This window comes from Urocampus carinirostris, chromosome 4 (genome assembly GCF_059441175.1).
Source record: "Urocampus carinirostris isolate Australia breed hairy pipefish chromosome 4, RoL_Ucar_1.0, whole genome shotgun sequence".
NCBI lineage: Eukaryota > Metazoa > Chordata > Actinopteri > Syngnathiformes > Syngnathidae > Urocampus > Urocampus carinirostris.
In genome coordinates, this window is record NC_142352.1 from 28,682,875 (window position 1) to 28,701,197 (window position 18,323).

General features: G+C 38.4%; 1 protein-coding gene across 2 annotated transcripts; it reads right to left on the reverse strand.

Moving 5' to 3' along the window:
* Positions 1-1,788: 1,788 nt before the first annotated feature.
* On the reverse strand, positions 1,789-16,362 carry prc1b (protein regulator of cytokinesis 1b). Of its 2 annotated transcripts, none has more exons than XM_088333219.1 (14): positions 16,191-16,362; positions 15,872-16,004; positions 11,916-12,038; positions 10,807-11,040; positions 9,639-9,809; positions 8,428-8,577; positions 6,488-6,635; positions 6,278-6,414; positions 3,794-3,889; positions 3,583-3,729; positions 3,397-3,507; positions 3,207-3,320; positions 2,887-3,003; positions 1,789-2,422 (listed from the first exon to the last, which is right to left on the reverse strand). In XM_088333219.1, exons 1-14 carry the CDS (start codon positions 16,199-16,201, stop codon positions 2,336-2,338), a joined length of 1,779 nt encoding a protein of 592 aa, XP_088189345.1. In that variant the 5' UTR covers positions 16,202-16,362; the 3' UTR covers positions 1,789-2,335. The 2 variants fall into 2 exon arrangements, with proteins under 2 accessions (XP_088189345.1, XP_088189344.1); XM_088333218.1 differs by having other exon boundaries at positions 2,827-3,003.
* Between the last annotated feature and the right edge of the window lie 1,961 nt (positions 16,363-18,323).

The following is an 18,323-nucleotide window of genomic DNA, read 5'->3' on the forward strand; positions in this document are numbered from 1 at the left end:
CTTCTCTTTCTATCTTTCTGTTTCTTTCTCTTTTTATCTTATTATTTCTCTGGCTCTCTTTCCCTCTCTTGTTCCTGCTCTCCCTATCTTTCTTGCTCTTGAATCCACTATTCTGGCCACCATGAGCTTTTCTTGATTTATTGTCATACCTGGTTGCTATATTTATCTTTTGCTTTTCTCTCATAGTGTGTTATCTCATCTCATCTCATTAGCTGCACCGCTTATCCTCAGTAAGGTCGCGGGGGTGCTGGAGCCCATCCCAACAATCATGGGGCAGTGGGCAGGGGACACCCTGAACAGGTTGCCAGCCAATCGCAGGGCACACAGGGACAGACAACTCACTCGCTCATTCACACCTAGGGACAATTTGGACCAGCCAATCCACCTGACATGCATGTCTTTGGAATGTGGGAGGAAACCGCAAGCACGGGGAGAACATACAAACACCGCACAGGAAGTCCGGTTGCTGGATTTGAACCCACACATGATGTTCCCAAAATCTTAGAACTGTGCCTACACACACGCTAACCACTGCGACGCCGTGATGCCCATAGTGTGTTATATTTAGTTTATATGCTCTTGACAGGCAGCACGGGTGGTTAGCACGCAGCCCCACAGTGCAGAGGTTCATAGTTCAAGTCCAGCTCCCGAAACTTCCCTGTGTGGAGTTTACATGTTCTCCCCGTGCCTACGTGGGTTTCATCCGGGCACTGCGGTTTCCACATTCCAAAAACATGCATGTCAGGTTAATTGGCCGGTCCCTAGGTATGAATGCGCTAGTGAATTGTCTGTCTCTGTGTGCCCTGCGACTGGGTGGCAACCAGTTTAGGGTGTCCTCTGCCCACTGCCCGAGGATAGCGGAGATGGGCTCCAGCACCCCCGCGACCCTACTGAGGATAAGCAGTGCAGATCATGGATGGATGATCATGACAATAAAGAAAACTTGAATCTCTGGAATCTTGAATATTATATTGTTGCATTGATGTAGAAGACTCAATGTTCATTTGAAGTTCCAATAAAAGCAACCCTAAGAGGATTAAGATGGGAAGTTTATGTGAACATTAATATCAACCTTGATTAAAATTGAAACTCTGCATCGGAAAATTGCAGTCTCTAAACAATGCATGTGTAAATATTTTGAGAAAAATCTCCCTCCAAGAAGGTGTTGGGTAAAAATTACGGTAATATCTTGCTTACATTTTCCGTACTTCCCATGACAATTTACATTTGGGAAATGCAAATTTTTTGCACGGCCCAAAATAAAAAATCCATAATTGATACCTTATCGTTGCACGATCTTCAGTGCCCCGGTAAGGTGTAGCATGAGCTTGTCCTTTTGGGAGTGATGACAGTTCATAAGACAATGCTGTACCAACTAATATCAGCTGCTGTTAATGACGAGGGAAGAAGAAATGCAATGACAAAGCAAAGCCACCAGAGCAGGCGTGTTGGCATTTTCAAGCAGACTTCTTTTCCTGTTTCTTCATTTTATGCGGCGTCTCTCTATTCAGGCTGTCGGGAAACATGGCAACAATTCCAAGCATTTACAAGCACTTCACCCCAAAATCAAAATTTCCAAACCGCGACAACAGTCAAATTCAAGCAATTTCAAGCCCCCGTACGAGCCGTAAAACGCAAACGTGTCAATATAATCAGGGTTCCAGTTTTCTCTGCATTTAAATATCGGGGTAAATTCTATTCACGATACAACTTTATGAAGGGATCTATGACATTATGATCACTTCAACCATTGTTTCCAATGTAACAGACTTAAAATGGCCGTTTTGTTGTTGTCAAATGTTTATTGCTCAAAACATCAAATGTAGCTAAATAAATGAATTATGTACAGTCAAAACATCTGGCAAAAATAATGGAGCAGTGTGTAAAACTACGTGAAGAGGAACATATGTTACAAAAGTGCAAATATTCATGGACAATCAGTTTGTAACATTTACATTGCTAACCTTGACAAGGTAGTTAGTATTTGCTTACAGGCAACATTGTATAACTTACCCAAAATTTAAAGACAAGTTAGAGTTGCCGGTATAATTTAACGCAGTTCTCTGTGGACAGTGACAGACTAGGTACACTCTCACATGATAGAGCTGCTGGAACCACCAAAGCTCTTATTTACAGACCTTCATTTATATTTCAATGCAAAACGAGCACACAAGAACATATCATGCTAGCTATTGGAAAACTTGCAGAAAGAAATTTAATTTTTTTTTTAAAAGCTTGTGAGTGTTTAACTAAAGAACCTTAACAATAATTGATTTCAATAAAGAAAAATATATAAATATCTGTTGTGAACAAAGAAATATCCAGAGAAGAGGGGTCAAAGTTTGGTGATGGTAGAATTCAGGATGTGCTGCTGGGTCTTGTGATTAGAGGTCTTGGGGTTAGAGGTCTTGGATAAGTCCCGCTGTCAAAAAGGCAAAACAGGGCATTATTTTCAGCAACAAACAAAAAGCATTTACAAGCATTTCATCCAAAATTCAAACACTTTTCAATCCTTGAATTCGCAGCATTAAAATTCAATCATTCTCAAGGATTTCAAGCTCCTGTGTGAAGCCCGCGAGATACGCCAAAAATGTGATTTTTGCCAAAACAAAGAATTCCTTTATCTCCTTCATGCTGTTAATTGCCAAAATATCTTGCACTTAAAGGGACACTGCGCAATATTTGACCACTAAGTTTCATTGTATTGTGTCGCATGCCAGATGGAATATATTTTTAAGAGATAAAATGGCATGCCTTTTAATTGACGCTAACCAATGCGAGTGGCGCACACAAAAAAAATAGAGAAGATACAAAACGGTCAATTACCACAAACTCTGAATACGTGCTGGCAACAGAGTTAAGGCTGATGTTACACTGCGGACTCACGGGGGACAGCATCACACCACTTGAAGGGGTTGCCTTCAAGTGGGTCACGTTCTCTTTGTTGCAGTTGTTGACTTTTGGATGAGGAGGTTTACCGCAGCCAACCTTTTGCACAGAGCCCTGCAAAACAGGCATTGGGAGAAACCTATTGGCAAACACTAAGAATAGAATATCACTTACTTGACTTTAAAGCCAATTTTCTAATTTCTCCAATACCAATGAAATAAGAAATCTGGAGTGAATCGTGTATTTTGCAGATCCACAGATATATTCGCAAATCACCCAAGGCGGTTAAGGGTGACCCTTATCCCGTACCCACCCACCTTGTTTGCAGATAAAGGCGGCCGAGACATGGGTGAGCGCGGCATTACGTATCCACTAAAGCCGGAACGCATGGTGCTGTTTGATGTGGCGGAGAAAATGCCGGAGGTGACATTCTAGGAAAAAAGCCAAATGAGCACAGATTTCACTCTACGACAGAAGCGCCTATACAAATGTATCTGCTGGTGTTACCATCCTTCGTGATTTATTTGGCGTATGGCTGCCTGGCAATCTGCGTTTGGGGGTTTGTACCATTGTTCCATACAACATGTCCACCTCAGTCTGCTCTTTTTTCTTCAGTTGCTATTTAACGGTTGGAAATAAGAAAGACAAGTCATGTCTAAACAAGTCCATTGGGCATTGAACTCACAATCTTACCCTTTCTAGTTTTTCCTTTTCTTTCTCTGCTTGGTGCAGCTTCCACTGTTCTTCCACATACTGAAGAAACTTCTGTCCATTGACCAGAAATTCACTTCCTTGCTCACTTTCCCATGCATCAATCTGGGCTTTTAGTTTCTTTTCCAACTTGATAAAATGGAAATAGTTTGTGTTCATTTCTTCAGGATTGTTGTTTTTGTATAGTTTTTACCTTTGGTAGGTTTTTATGCAACTCTGCCCTCTGCTTCTGTTCTTTGAGTAGATTCCCTCCTCTATTTGTGTATCTCGATGGATCTGATGCTTTTTTCTGAAACGAAAATACAACGTTTTAGGGGAAAACAGGAAAGGCATGTACAGCATTTAAAAATACCAACACTAAGCAGTTAAACATGGCACCCAACTTCCTTCTTTAGTTTTATTTGAACAATTTTTTCATACATATACATACAGTAAGTTCTAGTTTTTCGCAGGGGTTGCCTTCCAAAAAAGTGCCGGGTTAGACAAAACCCGTAAAACAAGTCAAAACATGTATTTATTAGATCTCAAAAACATAATACATACATCTAACATAATACACAGTCCATTTCTTTGTGTGAGTAAATTCGATTGGTAGCGGTCATGGTGAACTCTGTAACCCCGTTCCAGTCACTCAGACCACACCGCAACCTCAAACTACAGCTGTTCCTGTGTTACCTTAGCAAGAAATGGCAAAAATAGAACTTTATTTTCAGTTAACTCACTTAGTGCCGTAACATATAAATACGTTTTCAGAAGCGTTGAACCTCAGTACCAAAATATGAAAACATGTTTTTATTGTTTTATTTATAATATATATTTATATAATTCTCAAGCAGCATGACAGCGCAGTGGTTAGCGCGTGTGCGGCACAGTTCTGAGGTCATGAGATCGAACCTTCTCGTGTGGAATTTGCATGTTCTCCCTGTGCTTGCGTGGGTTTCCTCCCACATTCTAAAAACATGCATGTCAGGTTAATTGACCGGTCCAAATTGTCCCTAGGTGTGAATGAGTTGTCCGTCTCTGTGTGCACTGCAACTGTCTGCCAACCATTTCAGGGTGTCCCCAGCTCACTGCCCGAAGATAGCTGGGATGGGCTACAGCACCCCCGCAACCCTACTGAGGATAAGCGGTACAGATAATGGATGGATGGATATATACTCTCAAGGTTTTGGCGCTGCTGATCCCAAACCTCTGGAAATAATTTAGTTTGATAAATCACCACTAGATGTCAGGAATGGCTTTGATCAGAGCTTTTAAGGTACACAAAACACCGGCGTGCTCATCAAAAAATTCCTAGGTTTGGTAGTATCTTAGCCTGGATACGGCAAAAAAAAGTACTTTGCAGAGCAAACCTTGTGTATTATGGCAGTACCTCGGTGTCGCATGAACATTTTAAGAGAGCGCACGTCAGACAGTGCATCAAAACTGAGTCTGACTCGCCTTGGTAAGATTCAAGTAACATTCAAGCAAATACGGTTGTACATCATCCCTAATGACCGCCAGAGGTGGTGCTTTAAGCACTGAATGTTACCTTCACACATGCGCAGTTTGAGAAATGCATACAAAAAAAAAAAAAAAAAAGATACATTCCACCACACCTGCGTCATCAGGAATGAATATTCCAGTCTAATCAAAGGTACGCCACATTTTATTTTCCTGGGTGGCGGGTGCATATTGTATCTTCCGCTTAAAGGGATTTGTGTTTTTGCCCTCCCCACTGCTTTTGGTCTTGTAAATGTTTTCATCAGAGTTGCGTGTTATTTTGTCCTCCAAGCTGCGGACAATTAGTTTACCTGCCGCCATTGCGACTTGCTTTTTGGGTTTCCTTCGCCTACCTACATGTTGGCGGATGGAGCCGTTCGGGTTTTATTCTTGCAGCGTGTTGCAACAATTTTTGTTTTGTTAGGCTAGCTTTCCATTAATCTCCGATTTTTGATGTGTGTCCCTTTATTTTCTCCTGGTTGGCTTGCAAGTTCACCACGTGTAATTTTGGATCGGCTGGGCCCCCGTTGGCTTTGGGGCTGCCGTGTTATTTCTGGCCGGGTTTCCCTGTTGGTCTGCTTGCTGGGCGTGGCGGCTAACATTCAGTGCTTGAAGCACTGCATCTGGCGCTTGTAGACTACTCATAGAACTGTAGTTACAATAGTAACTTTCGTTTTGATGACACACATTGAACACTTTAAACACGTATATTTTGCTCAATAAGAGATTGAAACGTTACTTGTTAAAAAAAGTTACATTTTAACTGTTGAAAATCGTTGCATACTTTTATTACAGACTTTGCAGTAGACAATTGAATGTACTTCACAAAATGCACATCATATTTGTTTTATTTCCTGTTCTACTGCTGCTCAGTGATAAAAAAAAGAAAAACAAGTATTGATTTAAATGTATTATTATTGGCTTTATGTCTGCGAACTGTGCCTAAGTGGTTTAAGATAAGGCATTTTGATTTGATAAAATTGAATTGAATAAAAGATTTATTTTTCATAGGAACTATTTTCCTGTGTTTATTATCATTTGCCAAATAATTAAACCAACGTCATGCTTAAGCTAAGAAAAAGTTGATAGGTATCTAATTATTCAGCGAACTGTTTCAATAGCTTGTTACTAGTCGACCATTAAAAAAGGTCATTATTTGCAGCCCTACTCAAAATGTTATCCATTGAGTACTCACATCCAATTCCAAAAAGAGTCTCCAGCTTTCTTCCCACTCACGAACACCCTCAAAAAGCTCTTTGTGTTCCTCAAAATGCTGCTTTAATCGCTGAATCTCGGCATCGTGCAAACTCAGGAGTGCCTCAGTAAAATCCTCTAAGGGTCAAATTCACAAATTTAAACACATTCTCCAATTAACAATGTTGTGCTAACTGGTAAGTCAACCCACCGCTAAAGTATGGGGAAAAGGCCTTCCGTTGCTCAATGCTGAAGAAGCACTTTTCCCAAAACACGGCAATCTCAGAGCGGATTGCGTCCGTGAAATTGCGAATGTTTTGCAGTTTGAGTTCCTCCAGATGATCTAGTTCTGCTTGCAACTGAAAACAAAAACATACATGGAATTAGTAATACCGTACAAATACAAATGGTACCCCTTTTAAAATTCTAAATCGTTCCAGGATCGTGCTCGTAGCTCGAATTGCTCGTTATGGGTGGAATTTCTCTGATATGAATTACAAGCTAATTGCCAGTTCCCGATCTCCCCAAAGCGTCAAAAGGAACAATAAATAGCTATAAAACGCATCTTCCTAATCGCTAATAACACATTCAAATAGTGATCAAACATAAAAAAGCAGAGTAATAGGGTAAATAAGAAGATATTAACGAGATGGAGGCAGTCGCACTACACAAATGTATATGTGTGGTGGGGAGGAAGGTGCAGGGTGGGAAGAGCGACGGTGAGCACATATTTATCAACTTATACATGTTTCCCTATTTTAAGGGTTTGTACATCTTTTTCATGGTCGAATTCAAGCACTTTCAAGGCCAATTTTTCCCGTTTTGCCAGTACCAGTGCCGATCAAAAGAATGCTTGTTTTGTTGACTCTGATGGCAAAAATAAAGTCTCTATCTTGCTGCTAGCAGTTTATGTGCCATTTTGAGATGTTCCGGTCTATGACCTACGCTCTTTTAGTGTCAATGGGCTGCTATGAACTGACATGAATTCTGCTGTTCTGCAACAATGCACGCGCAGCTTGGATACGTCACACTTGTTTACAGACAGGGGAAGGTATAGGTTTGGCGTAAGAACGGAATTAAATATGGCAGACAAAATATAAAGTTAGTACTGTATATATAAAAAGCAAAAAAAAATTAGCCTAATTTAATCCATTTTATTAATATTGATGGCTCTAAAGCAGAGTGCATTCAATCTTCCCATCTTAGAGACCACTGATCTTTTGCTTTTTGTTTGACTTATTTTAATTCATATTTCTTTGTGTCTTTTTCGGAGGAACTGTGTCTAAACTTGTTAAGTAGAACTGTAAATATTTTATAGCACTGAAGAGATAGTATTTTTAATTCATAATGCACTGCTTTGCATTTTCATGGATTCTGTGTAGTGGTTTGGCTTTTAACCTGTGTAAAAACCTAAAATTGCTTTGTATTTTTTTTGTAGATCTGCGAATAATTAATTTTATATTGCATGTGTTCTTCAGGAATCCCGTGTTTCACTTCAAAATCAAAATAAACACATATAATTTGAGTATAGATATAAAAATAACCCAAAAACAAAACAATTTACACAAAGAGCTTTTATTATGTCACAAACGTTGCAATGGAGTTTGTTTTTCAATGAAAAATATAGGTCCAAGCTAAAAGTTTAAATTTATATTCTATGGCCTACAACTCCAAAGTTTCTAAGTAAAAACAACTTGAAAGTTTGGATTAAGTAACTAAAAATTGTAGATTGCTATTATAATATAAAAAAATAATACACCATTTTAAATTAATTACATTTTTTTGGTGCAATATGTATTATTAATAACATATCACTTTAAAAGAAAAAATAAATCATCTGAGGAGCCATTTGGGAGCCGCAAAGCCCAGCTCTTCTCGGTGAACCTAATTGTAATTTTTAGTTTTTTGCCTTTAGTAGTTTGCATGCGCAACCTGGACTAGTTAATGCTGGCGATAAGCGGTTACGAGCAGTCAGTAGCGGTAGCCTCTGGGACTGCTCGTGAACTGGATTTTCTTCCGTAAAGCGATGTAGATTTTTGTTAAGAACCAAACCAAATTTGTAAACCGAAATTCTCGTTTTTAATGGTACTTAAATGAAGAGGTACCACTGTAATCAGAATACAAAAGTGAAAATGCCCAAAATGGTCTTACCGCCTTAAGGTTGCGCTTCTTGGAAATAACCATGTGCTCATTGAAGGCCTCCCTCTCCACCTGTGACACGTTCAACCTGTCCCAGAGCATCTGGATCTTCTCTCGGAGAGCCTCACACACTGCTTCGTTTTCTGCCTTTTGTTGCTCGAGCTGGAACCCAACAGTTGCGTTAAATCATGATGTTGCTTTGATTTCTTATAAGATATAATCTGCTTCCAAACAATGGCTATCAAAATAGTAAGAGGACAAGAGAGAGAGGATGAGAGAGGGCGAAACAGAGAGAGAGAGAGAGAGAGAGAGGGTGAGAGAGAGACACAGCAAAAGAAAGACGCAGCAAAAGAGACACACACACAGCGAGAGACACACACACAGCGAGACACAGGGAAAGTGAAACACAGCGAGAAAGAGAAGCACACACAGTGAAACAAGGACAGAACTGAAGAAAGAGAGAGACACAGCTGCAGAGAGAAAGAGACAGGGAGAGACACAGCTGCAGAGAGAAAGACAGCGAGAGAAACAGCGAGAGGGACACAGCTAGAGAGCGAGAGACATAGTGAGAGAGAGACATAGTGAGAGAGAAAACGCTAAACACAGCGAGAGACAGAGACAGAAACACACACACACGACTAATTTGAGTTTTTTGCGCTCGAAAAATGTATTTGTTTCTTGAGTCATCGTGTTCATTATGTTTATAGGTATTAATTGGTTTTAATATCTTAATTATTCTTAAAATAGTCGTTTTTTTCTTTCGGTCTTATTTTATGTAAAAAAATATACATTTCAGAATACTGTAATCCCTCATTTATTGCAGTCTATGGGAACTGGGACCCTCCTGAGAAAGGCGAAAAATCCACTAGGCGTCAGCTTGCAGCAGTATGCGATTGGGGATAATGGATTTATAATATTTTTCAACCCCCGATGCACTGAGTAGTAGCGAAGGATTACAATATTGGAATGTTTTTATGTTGTGGACTACTTCACCTGGACCCAAACTTCAGTGACCTTCAAGTAAATAGAGTTTGAGAACCCTGATGGACAAGTACTTAATATTGCACAGCAATGCAGGGAAAAAAAATAACGTTCATTTTTAAGCTTCTGAGTGAGCGAAAATGAATGAACCTAAGGACCGGGTGTTTTAAATTAAACGATTCGATCGCTTTTGTGATTTGACAATACTCAACGCGCAATAAGGAATAAGAAAAGCATCTCACTTGACAAAGAAGCAGTTTGAGGGAAGTTATATTATCCCGGGAAAGGCAGAAAGCGTCTTCATCCTCGCAGACCACATCCTTCTCAAAACTGGTCTCGGCGATGTGATCCAGATCGTCCATCAACAAGATGATCTGCTGCTTGAGACTCACAAACTCAGCATGCCGCTTTGTCTGTCCAAAGAAAATAGTCAACGACTGATAAGATGTCCTTAAACACAGTGGACTAACATGGAGTTATAAACTGTGTTGGTACACCTTATTGCATGGCCAAATTCAAGCACTTTTGAAGCACTTTCAAAGTTTTTTTTCCAGTACCTTCAAAAGCAATAAAATCCAGCACCGATCAACGTTTTTTTGTCAACTTTGATGACTAAAATAAAGTCGCCATCTTGCTGCTAGCACACACTTGGTGCTATTTTGAGCTGTTCATGTCTATGATATGTTCGTGTTAATGGACTGCTATAAACTGACATGAATTCCGCCATTCTGCTTCAACAATGCACAAGCAGCTTGGCTGCGACACATGTTTACATACACTTCAATATAGAAGACAAAGAAAAAGTACTGTTTGTACAAAAACAGAAAAATGAGCCAAATTTGGACTCATATTAATTATATTGATGCCTTCGAAGCAAAGTGCATTGGATGTTCCAATCTTAGAGACTACTGATATTTTGCTTTTTTTCTTTACGCATTTTAATTTATATTTGTTGCGTGTTTTCAGAGGATCTGTGTCTAACTTGGCTAAAAATAATTGTAAATAGTTTATTTTTTTGCATTTAGTCATTCATACATAGCACTGAAGAGTTAATATTTTAATTTTTGTTTTCTTGTTTTGCATTTTCAGGGATTTTGAGTAGTTGTTTGACTTTAAACCAGTTCAGTGTGTAAAAGGCTAAAATTGTTTTGTATTTTACAATTTTTTGTGGATCTATGTGTGAGCACTGTGGAGCATAGGTTTGCAAATACATTATCAATAGGGTCGGAGGAAGAGCTTCTGGACTCTGACCGTGGAGATTAATTGTGTTTCGGGGTACAGCCCGGTTGGATAGAGTAGAGTTGAGTAGGGCGGGGTACTATGTATAAGGCCCATGGCTAAATGTTACCCCCCTTTGGGAGTTAACGAGTTTGTTTCAAAAACAGACGGGGCGCTCTTAGCTCTGATTACCTTCTCAGCATTCTGGTTTGCAATATGCTGCTGAAAACTCTCCAACTGCTCATTTGAGGGAACAGAATCTGGGGAGATACCAAATGGAACAGAGCACAGGATATCACACAACTCCTGATCCTGCTCTAGCAGAGCCCTCAGCTTTTGCAGGCGACGCATCTTCTCCTTTTTCAGGTCGTCAACTACTACACGGAGGCTTTTCTCCTGTTGGAGCATGGAAAGACCGACCTTATCCTGAATTTTAAAAAAATGACAAAAACAAAACAAAAAAACTTTACTTCATGTATAAAATGGGTCATGTTTTGTGAGATGTTACAACCGAGCAGTTCCAAACATAAAATAGCATCATAATCTAGAACATTGTTTCTCAACTGGCGGGTCCGAACCCAAAAGTGGGTCGCCGACACCTTTTAAGTGGCCACGGGCATTCTGCTTGGCAAATTATGATTTTAAAAGTAATCAGATGGTCAATTACACTCCTTTAAGGTAAATGGCGATAATGCCCTGCTCAATCCTTTCTTCCTGTTCAGTCAATCGGCAACCTCTCAATTGTGTTTGATTGGGACAACATCTAATTTAATTGTGATTTTGGTGATTTATTTCCTTTTATGCCTATAATAAGAAGGTTAGTAATAAGAAGAAGAAAAAGTTAAAAAAAAACGGACACAGCGATTGAGTTGAAGAATGAAATGCTTGCAAAATATGAAACTTTTGGACGAGTGCCATTAAAGCGCTGCTGAAAGATACAGGAAATGGTTTCAAAATGTCATATTTTTAGCTTTATACCAGTATATTAATCGTTATCATCTACATAATTTATTAAATACCGTTGTTATGGTATATATGTTATTATTATTTTGAGTTTCCTTTAGTATTAGGCAATTTCAAAGCAGTTTTAAGGGGTCACTTATACGTGATGTTATAGTGTTATATACTAATATATACGGTGAATACATTCTACCATCTCTGATTTAAAGTTCTCAATCCTGTAATTTAATCAATTGGAGAATTGGAATATTTTTTCTTGATTTTGAGTCACTGCTCATCAATAGGGTGGAATGGTGGGTCCTGAAGTTACACCAGTTGAGAACCACTGATCTAGAACTTACCTGAAACGCAGGAATCTGAAGTTCAAAACATAGTTTTTCGATTTCAGAGTTGCAGTTTTTAATGCCGCTTATAACTCTGTTTCTTAGAGCTTCCTCTTCTTTGATCATCATATCAAGTAAGACCTGGTGGAGAAAGTTAAAACAAATTTGAGTCAATAAAACAGACGCATGCAACACATTGCAATTATTGTTTTATACTGGTGGTCTTTGTTAAAGAATAGGAGAGGAAAAAACACTTTTTCTTTGGGTATATTTACAGTTAAAGATTATAAACTCTCTTTACAATTAAATTGCTTGAATTTGGTTTATCTTGTTGAGAACATACGACAGCTGTTGTCAACCTTAAGATAAAGTTGTGTTTATAATTAAGTGCATTCACCCTTTATTTTCAAACAACATTTAAACCATTCATGCAGTTTGGCAAAAGAGGGGACACGTTTTTGTAAAAAAAACCTATTCATATCTAAATATTTTAAGTTCCATCTATACATGACTACTGTTCTGCAAATGTATGTGCGTATCTGGTGCAAATGTTTCAACAAATGCAGGATCGAGAAATTTAGCAACACTTTAAAATATTCTGTGAGATCATTTTAAAATGCGAACAAAAACAGAAGTGTATTACCTCGGGGTTTGTACACCTTTCTCATGGCCAAATTCAAGCACTTTTTAAGGACTTTCAAAGCCAATTTTCCAATTTATGCAGTACCGTTAAAAGAAAAAAAATCAAGTGAATCATAGATTATGCAGAGCCAGAAATATAGATGATTTTTAATCTTGTGTGTGCACTTATTAAGACGTAATATTATAAGATGTTAGGTAAATTGCGAATATATTTGTTTGAGACAAATCTCTCCCCATATAGGTGTTGGGTTAAAATGACAGTAATATGTAACCCACATTTTCAGTTGCAGGAAGTTCTTCCCACTACACCGGGAAACGCTACTTTAAGTTTTTGCACGGCCAATAATAAATGCCTATTTGCTACTTAATCCTTGCATTAATACATATTTCACAGTCCACTGTTAAGGTGTAGCATGCACCTGTACTCTTAGGTGCGACCAATAGGTGACAATGACGCTTCATAGGACAATGCTATACAAACTAATGGTAAATACCGTTGACATAAACATAGCAATACGTAACTTCAAGCAATTACAAGCACTTCACCCAAACTTCAAGCACTTTTCAATACTTGAAAACATTAACATCAAAGCATTTACAATCCTTATTATTGTTATACAAAGCAAGTAAGCACCATCTACTAAAGAGTTTTTCCCAACAGAGCACTCATTATTTCAGGGGAATACATTACTGCAATGTACAGTATTCTTGCACAACATTGAAAAGCTCGGGGGCTACGAAAAAGCTATTCATTTGTGAAACGAGTAAGTTGGAGGCGCCAAAAATTCTTCCTTAATTTATTTAGAAAATGATATACTCTGTGCATTATTAATGGTTAAAATAAAGTAGATTAATATTGCAGGAAAGAGGTCTAAATATAGTGGAAGCTAAAGCTCTTGTTGGTGATAGGAATGAGTGGAGAGTTGTAAAAGGATAGTGGGATGTTTAGACGCATTCTAAGGGATGGGCAGGGCACCTGTATAATGCTGCAGGGGTAAACCAGTGAAATCTGTCGGGCCCTGCTGTTGAACAGAAGAGTGTGTTGTGTCACCCTGACCCGAGTGACACGGCCGCTTTCTTGTGTCCCGTTTCATCTGAAGGGACGAAAGCATGACCAACTTGGGTGCCGAGGTGCTTAACTTGTTTGGGTGTTTGAGCATTTGGGTGTTTTTTGCGAATTTTTCCCCTTTTTTTTAACTTTCCTTGTTTTTGTATGTGTTTGTCTTTCTGTCGGTCACCCCTTTCGCGGCATATGACCAGGGTAGATAGATAAATATATCAAGATTTTCATTGGGTATCATAAGCTATACGAGTCACTAGTGATATCATTACAAGTAAAGATGTTTTCCATGGCTGCACAGATCACGGCCGCTATTGGGAAATGTGAAGCACAATGTAAAGCGCTTTGGGAAGTCATTGACTTGAAAAGCGCTATATAAATGCAGATCATTTCATTTCATTTCATGAAGGAAAAATGTTGTTTGGGCGCATTTTTATGCATAAGGATATTGTATTGTTCAGCTGATTTTGTTTCATGCAATTATTTGCCGTTCCCATTTTGTTAATTAGTGGTTAATGCGTTTTTGTTTTGTGCTCTGCCCAAATAAACTTCATTATTTAATTTTCAAGGATTTCAAGTACCCGTCGGAACCGTGGACTCATAAGCAGGTGTGGCTTATGTATTTACAAAACTTTTTCCTCCAAGATGCATTGGGTGTGGCTTGTAGTTATTAAATTGGGGCAGTCCGTCATGGGCAATTTTGGGTTCAGAGCTTTCAGGGGTGGGCAAACTACGACCCCCCCCCCCCCCCCCAAAAAAAATGGTCAAAATATAATAAAGATAAATATAAATTCCTGCTGAAATATGTTGTATAGTTTTAGTGTAAGTGTCCTGCAATGATGAGTCCAACAGTTCCACCTGCTGGTATGGGGTCAGGTTTGGTTTGGCTTTAGACTTTGCGACAGGAAGGTGGGGGTTTTTGGCAGTCTACAACGAGCTGTCAACGGTTGGACACAATCTTTTGGTGCTCCGCAAAAAGTTAATTTTAAACATTAAAACCAAAGCTGACAAATCTCTCAACATGCACAGTAATGTGATTGATGTTGTCAAGCTGTTTGGATTTATTTTAGTTTTGTTTCTGTCGCCTTTTATGTTAGTTTTGCCGGACTTGCATGTTGTGCTAAAAGGCTAATTCCCCTTATAGAGATCAAAGCCAGCAGATAAGCTTACCCGTTTTTATACTCATTGTTATTATTTCTATTTTCTCATATATATAAAAAGGATGATGTTGGGTAAAATTCAGACTAAAGAAAAATATGTTGAATTCATTGTAAACGTTAAAAAGCCGCTATACGATCTCTTGTTAAAATGGATGATGAGGTTTTTATTACAGTTGCTGCAAATGAATGAGTCACAACACAACACGTGGTAAGCTTCTCGGCTGGCTTTGATCTTGTTGGCAGCTCGTTGTAGACTGCCAAAAGCATATCAAAGAGCTTTCTTTTCAGTTTACATAATGTAAATTTTAGAATATCAACCATCACAATACATTTTTACATCCATTTTAACAAGATACTTTTAACAAGAGATCGTATAGTGTTTTGGACGATACCGAGATGTTGGATTCAACATTGCAGGATACTTACACAAAAACTATACATATTTATTTAATTTCAATAAAACAAAAGTTATTATTACACCCGTTACACTCATGTAGGTTTTAGATCAGGGGATGGTGTAATAATAGTCTGTGGTTGCGATAATATGTACATACCATTGAGACTCTTTGAGATGAGGGCTATACAAATAAACATGACTTGACAACTGCAGAAATACTACAAAAAGAATACTACAGCAATACTACATTATGACTGCAAAAATGCTACAAAAATCCAAACTACAGCAATGCTCCAGGTATACCAATATTCTACTATAGAAAATACAACAAAAATACCACTGCAGAAATACGATGCAGTGCTGAGACTAAAATGGACTAAACTATTTTATGGCAGTTGATTATTTGCGATGCTGCATTGTTCACATTTTTGTTTTGTTGGAAATTTTTGTAATTGTATCTAGCATTTTCACAATATTTTAGCCCATCCTGTAGTCCATTAAGGAAAAGAGAGTTTTAAAAATGCTATAATTTTGAGGGTGCTTAGGTTGAATTTGAAGACCCCCCAAAACGGGGTGGTTACGCCCATGTAGTACGTCTAGCTGTAAGTAAATGTGTGCCGCGTTATGTTTGTAAGGTTTATTGTCGCTAATGAAGAGGGAATTGCAATCAATAAGGGGAGCAAATGGCTGAGGATGATGGGTATCTCTTTCTCACCTTGATATGACTCTTAACAGCATTAGTTCTTTGTAGCCTGAGATCTTCCGGTATCCCGATCTCCTCCCAAATGTCCTTCAGTTGACGTAATGCTTGGTTGAGGCACGTCACAGACTCGGCTGCTATTACCTCACTGCAAAAAGAAACAGAATAACAGCGTCAAAATCCTGCAGCGACTAGAAACAACACTATTCCAAAAACGCTCCAGTTCAACAAAAGCTAAGCGTCCAAGGTTCTCGATACGCGTATGGAAATAGTTCGACGTATTTTGGCTTATTCAAAAGAGAAGACACAACTTGGGGAAAATACAACAACATACCTCCTTCTCATCGTTAACAGCGTTCCGACTGCCACCAATCGAAAAAGTAAAAAAAAAACAAAAAAAAAACTGTTTTGCAGCGGAGAAAACTGGAGATTGTCAAAGTCAGTTCCCCAGCGTTCGCTTTCAAGACGTCCGTTTGTCTGTTTTCGAAAAATCGCACCCGACGGAATTCTGCTCACTGATTGGCTCGTTCCGCAATGGAGGCGTGTCTTGCGCTCTTCTTCTTCTTCTTCTTCTTCTTCTTCTTCTTCTTCTTCTTCTTCTTCATGTCTCACAGCGGTCGGCACTTTCATTTTGGTGCATTACCGCCCTCCATCATCACAGATCCTCGGCACCGTTCCACTTGCATGTTGCGTTTCATATTGTCGGCTGATTTTGCGGCTACCTTCATACCTGTCAACCTGTACGGTTTTGCCGTACAATGTACGTTTATTATGCATTTTAATAGGTGCACGACGTACGAGAAAATCTGTACGGAAAACCGCAAATTTGGCAATTATGGGTACCATCCGGTATACACCGACTATCATGAAACGGCAAATCAATCAAGTCAAACGAGTTCGCTGCAGTAGCCTCTATCTCGGTATCGTTTTTTTCGTTGCAAACGAAGCGAGCGGTAGTGAAAGGAAGTCCGTCTCTTTTTAGAGAACCGGCTTTTTCGGCTCAACTCATTAAAAAGAGCCGGCTTCCAAAGGGCTCACTTGCTTTGATGCATTTATATTACGAATTATTATGTTGTATAAAGAAGTCAAGGTAAAAAAGGAAGTATAAAATACAGGTTTGTGGTTATCCCTTTAATCAGTATATTACCAACAATAATTTAATACAGAAAATATATTCATAATTTGAATAAGAAATTGTATTATTCTACAGTGAACGTCCAAGCTACCTAATTTTTTTATAATAAACCTCATTCATGTCGAGAAACTCAGGATCTCACAACAAAATGTTAATTAATAATACATATGATATAACGAAACACATGTACAATATAACATGTTAAACTACATAAATAAACACGTTTGAAAAAAATATGGTGTAAGATTATATTGTATTTTGTAAGGGAAAATACGACAGTTTGTAAGGGCATGGAGCCCTGGAGCTTGACAGGTATGAACCTTTCACATAGCACTGAGCAAATTCCAAAACAAGCGCGCTAAATCTAGAGGGACAGTGTGTCATATTTCACCACTAAATGTCGCTGTATGATACAAAAGACAATGAAGAACACACTGTGGGGACTCAAAAGTAAACAGAAAGCAAACTTTCTTTTCTTTTTTTGCCCAGTTTTTTCCCTATTTCTCTTTCTCACTTTTTCTTTTCGTTTTCCCATTTTTATTTTCTTTTATCATATTTGTTCTCCTTCTTCCTCTCTCCCTTTTCCTCTTTTTGCTTATTTTCACTGTTCTTCCTTTTTTTCTTGTACTCTCCTCCCAATTTGTCCACTTTCTCTTGGTTTCTTTCTTTCTTTTTTTGTCTTTTTACTCTTTTCCTATTTTTCCCCTTTTTTCGATTTTTTCTAATTTTCTTCTTTCCCTTTTTACACCTTTTCCCTTTCTTCTTCCTTGTTGTTATGCTACTTTCCCTCTATTTTTCCTCTTTTTAGTTTCTTCATTACGTTTTCCCCATTTTGGGGGGATTTCCGTGAAAGCAAAGTGCCCTACAAACGTGTAAGCTCCCCTTTGGTGATCCTCATCTTATGTAAAATAAATGCTAATTTTCTAACATAAGAATATTCCAAAAAGTGCTAGTTTATGTCTTTTTTCTTATTTAAATCAATGTTGTTGTTTTTAAATAAATTACTTATTTTTACTATTAGGAGGCACTAAGTATTAAGTAATACACACTGTCCCTTTAAGAATAGTGAGGGCCTTGCAACATTCGAAACAGGTGGGAAATTAGAAACATTATAAGCAATGAAATGAAGCTGGCAGAAAATTTGGGGAAAGTAATTTCATGGACAAAATATATAACATCACAATTCAAATATGTTTATAGGCCCGCAGAGAAGAAATTGCAGGCCCCGACAGCCCACCACTGGCATTCACATTTTCCAAAACTTAAAAATAAGAGAAGTGAGCAATGCCATTAATTTAGATGGATTCAGGTTTATAATTGTGTTTTTGATTT

Excerpts from the sequence above, each read along its gene's own strand:
- prc1b (XM_088333218.1), bottom strand. Across the intron at positions 12,039-15,871 it reads CTGTTAAGAGTCATATCAAG|GTCTTACTTGATATGATGAT; the intron begins GTGAGAAAGAGA and ends TTTCTCCACCAG. Across the intron at positions 6,636-8,427 it reads AGAAGCGCAACCTTAAGGCG|TTGCAAGCAGAACTAGATCA; the intron begins GTAAGACCATTT and ends TTTTGTTTTCAG.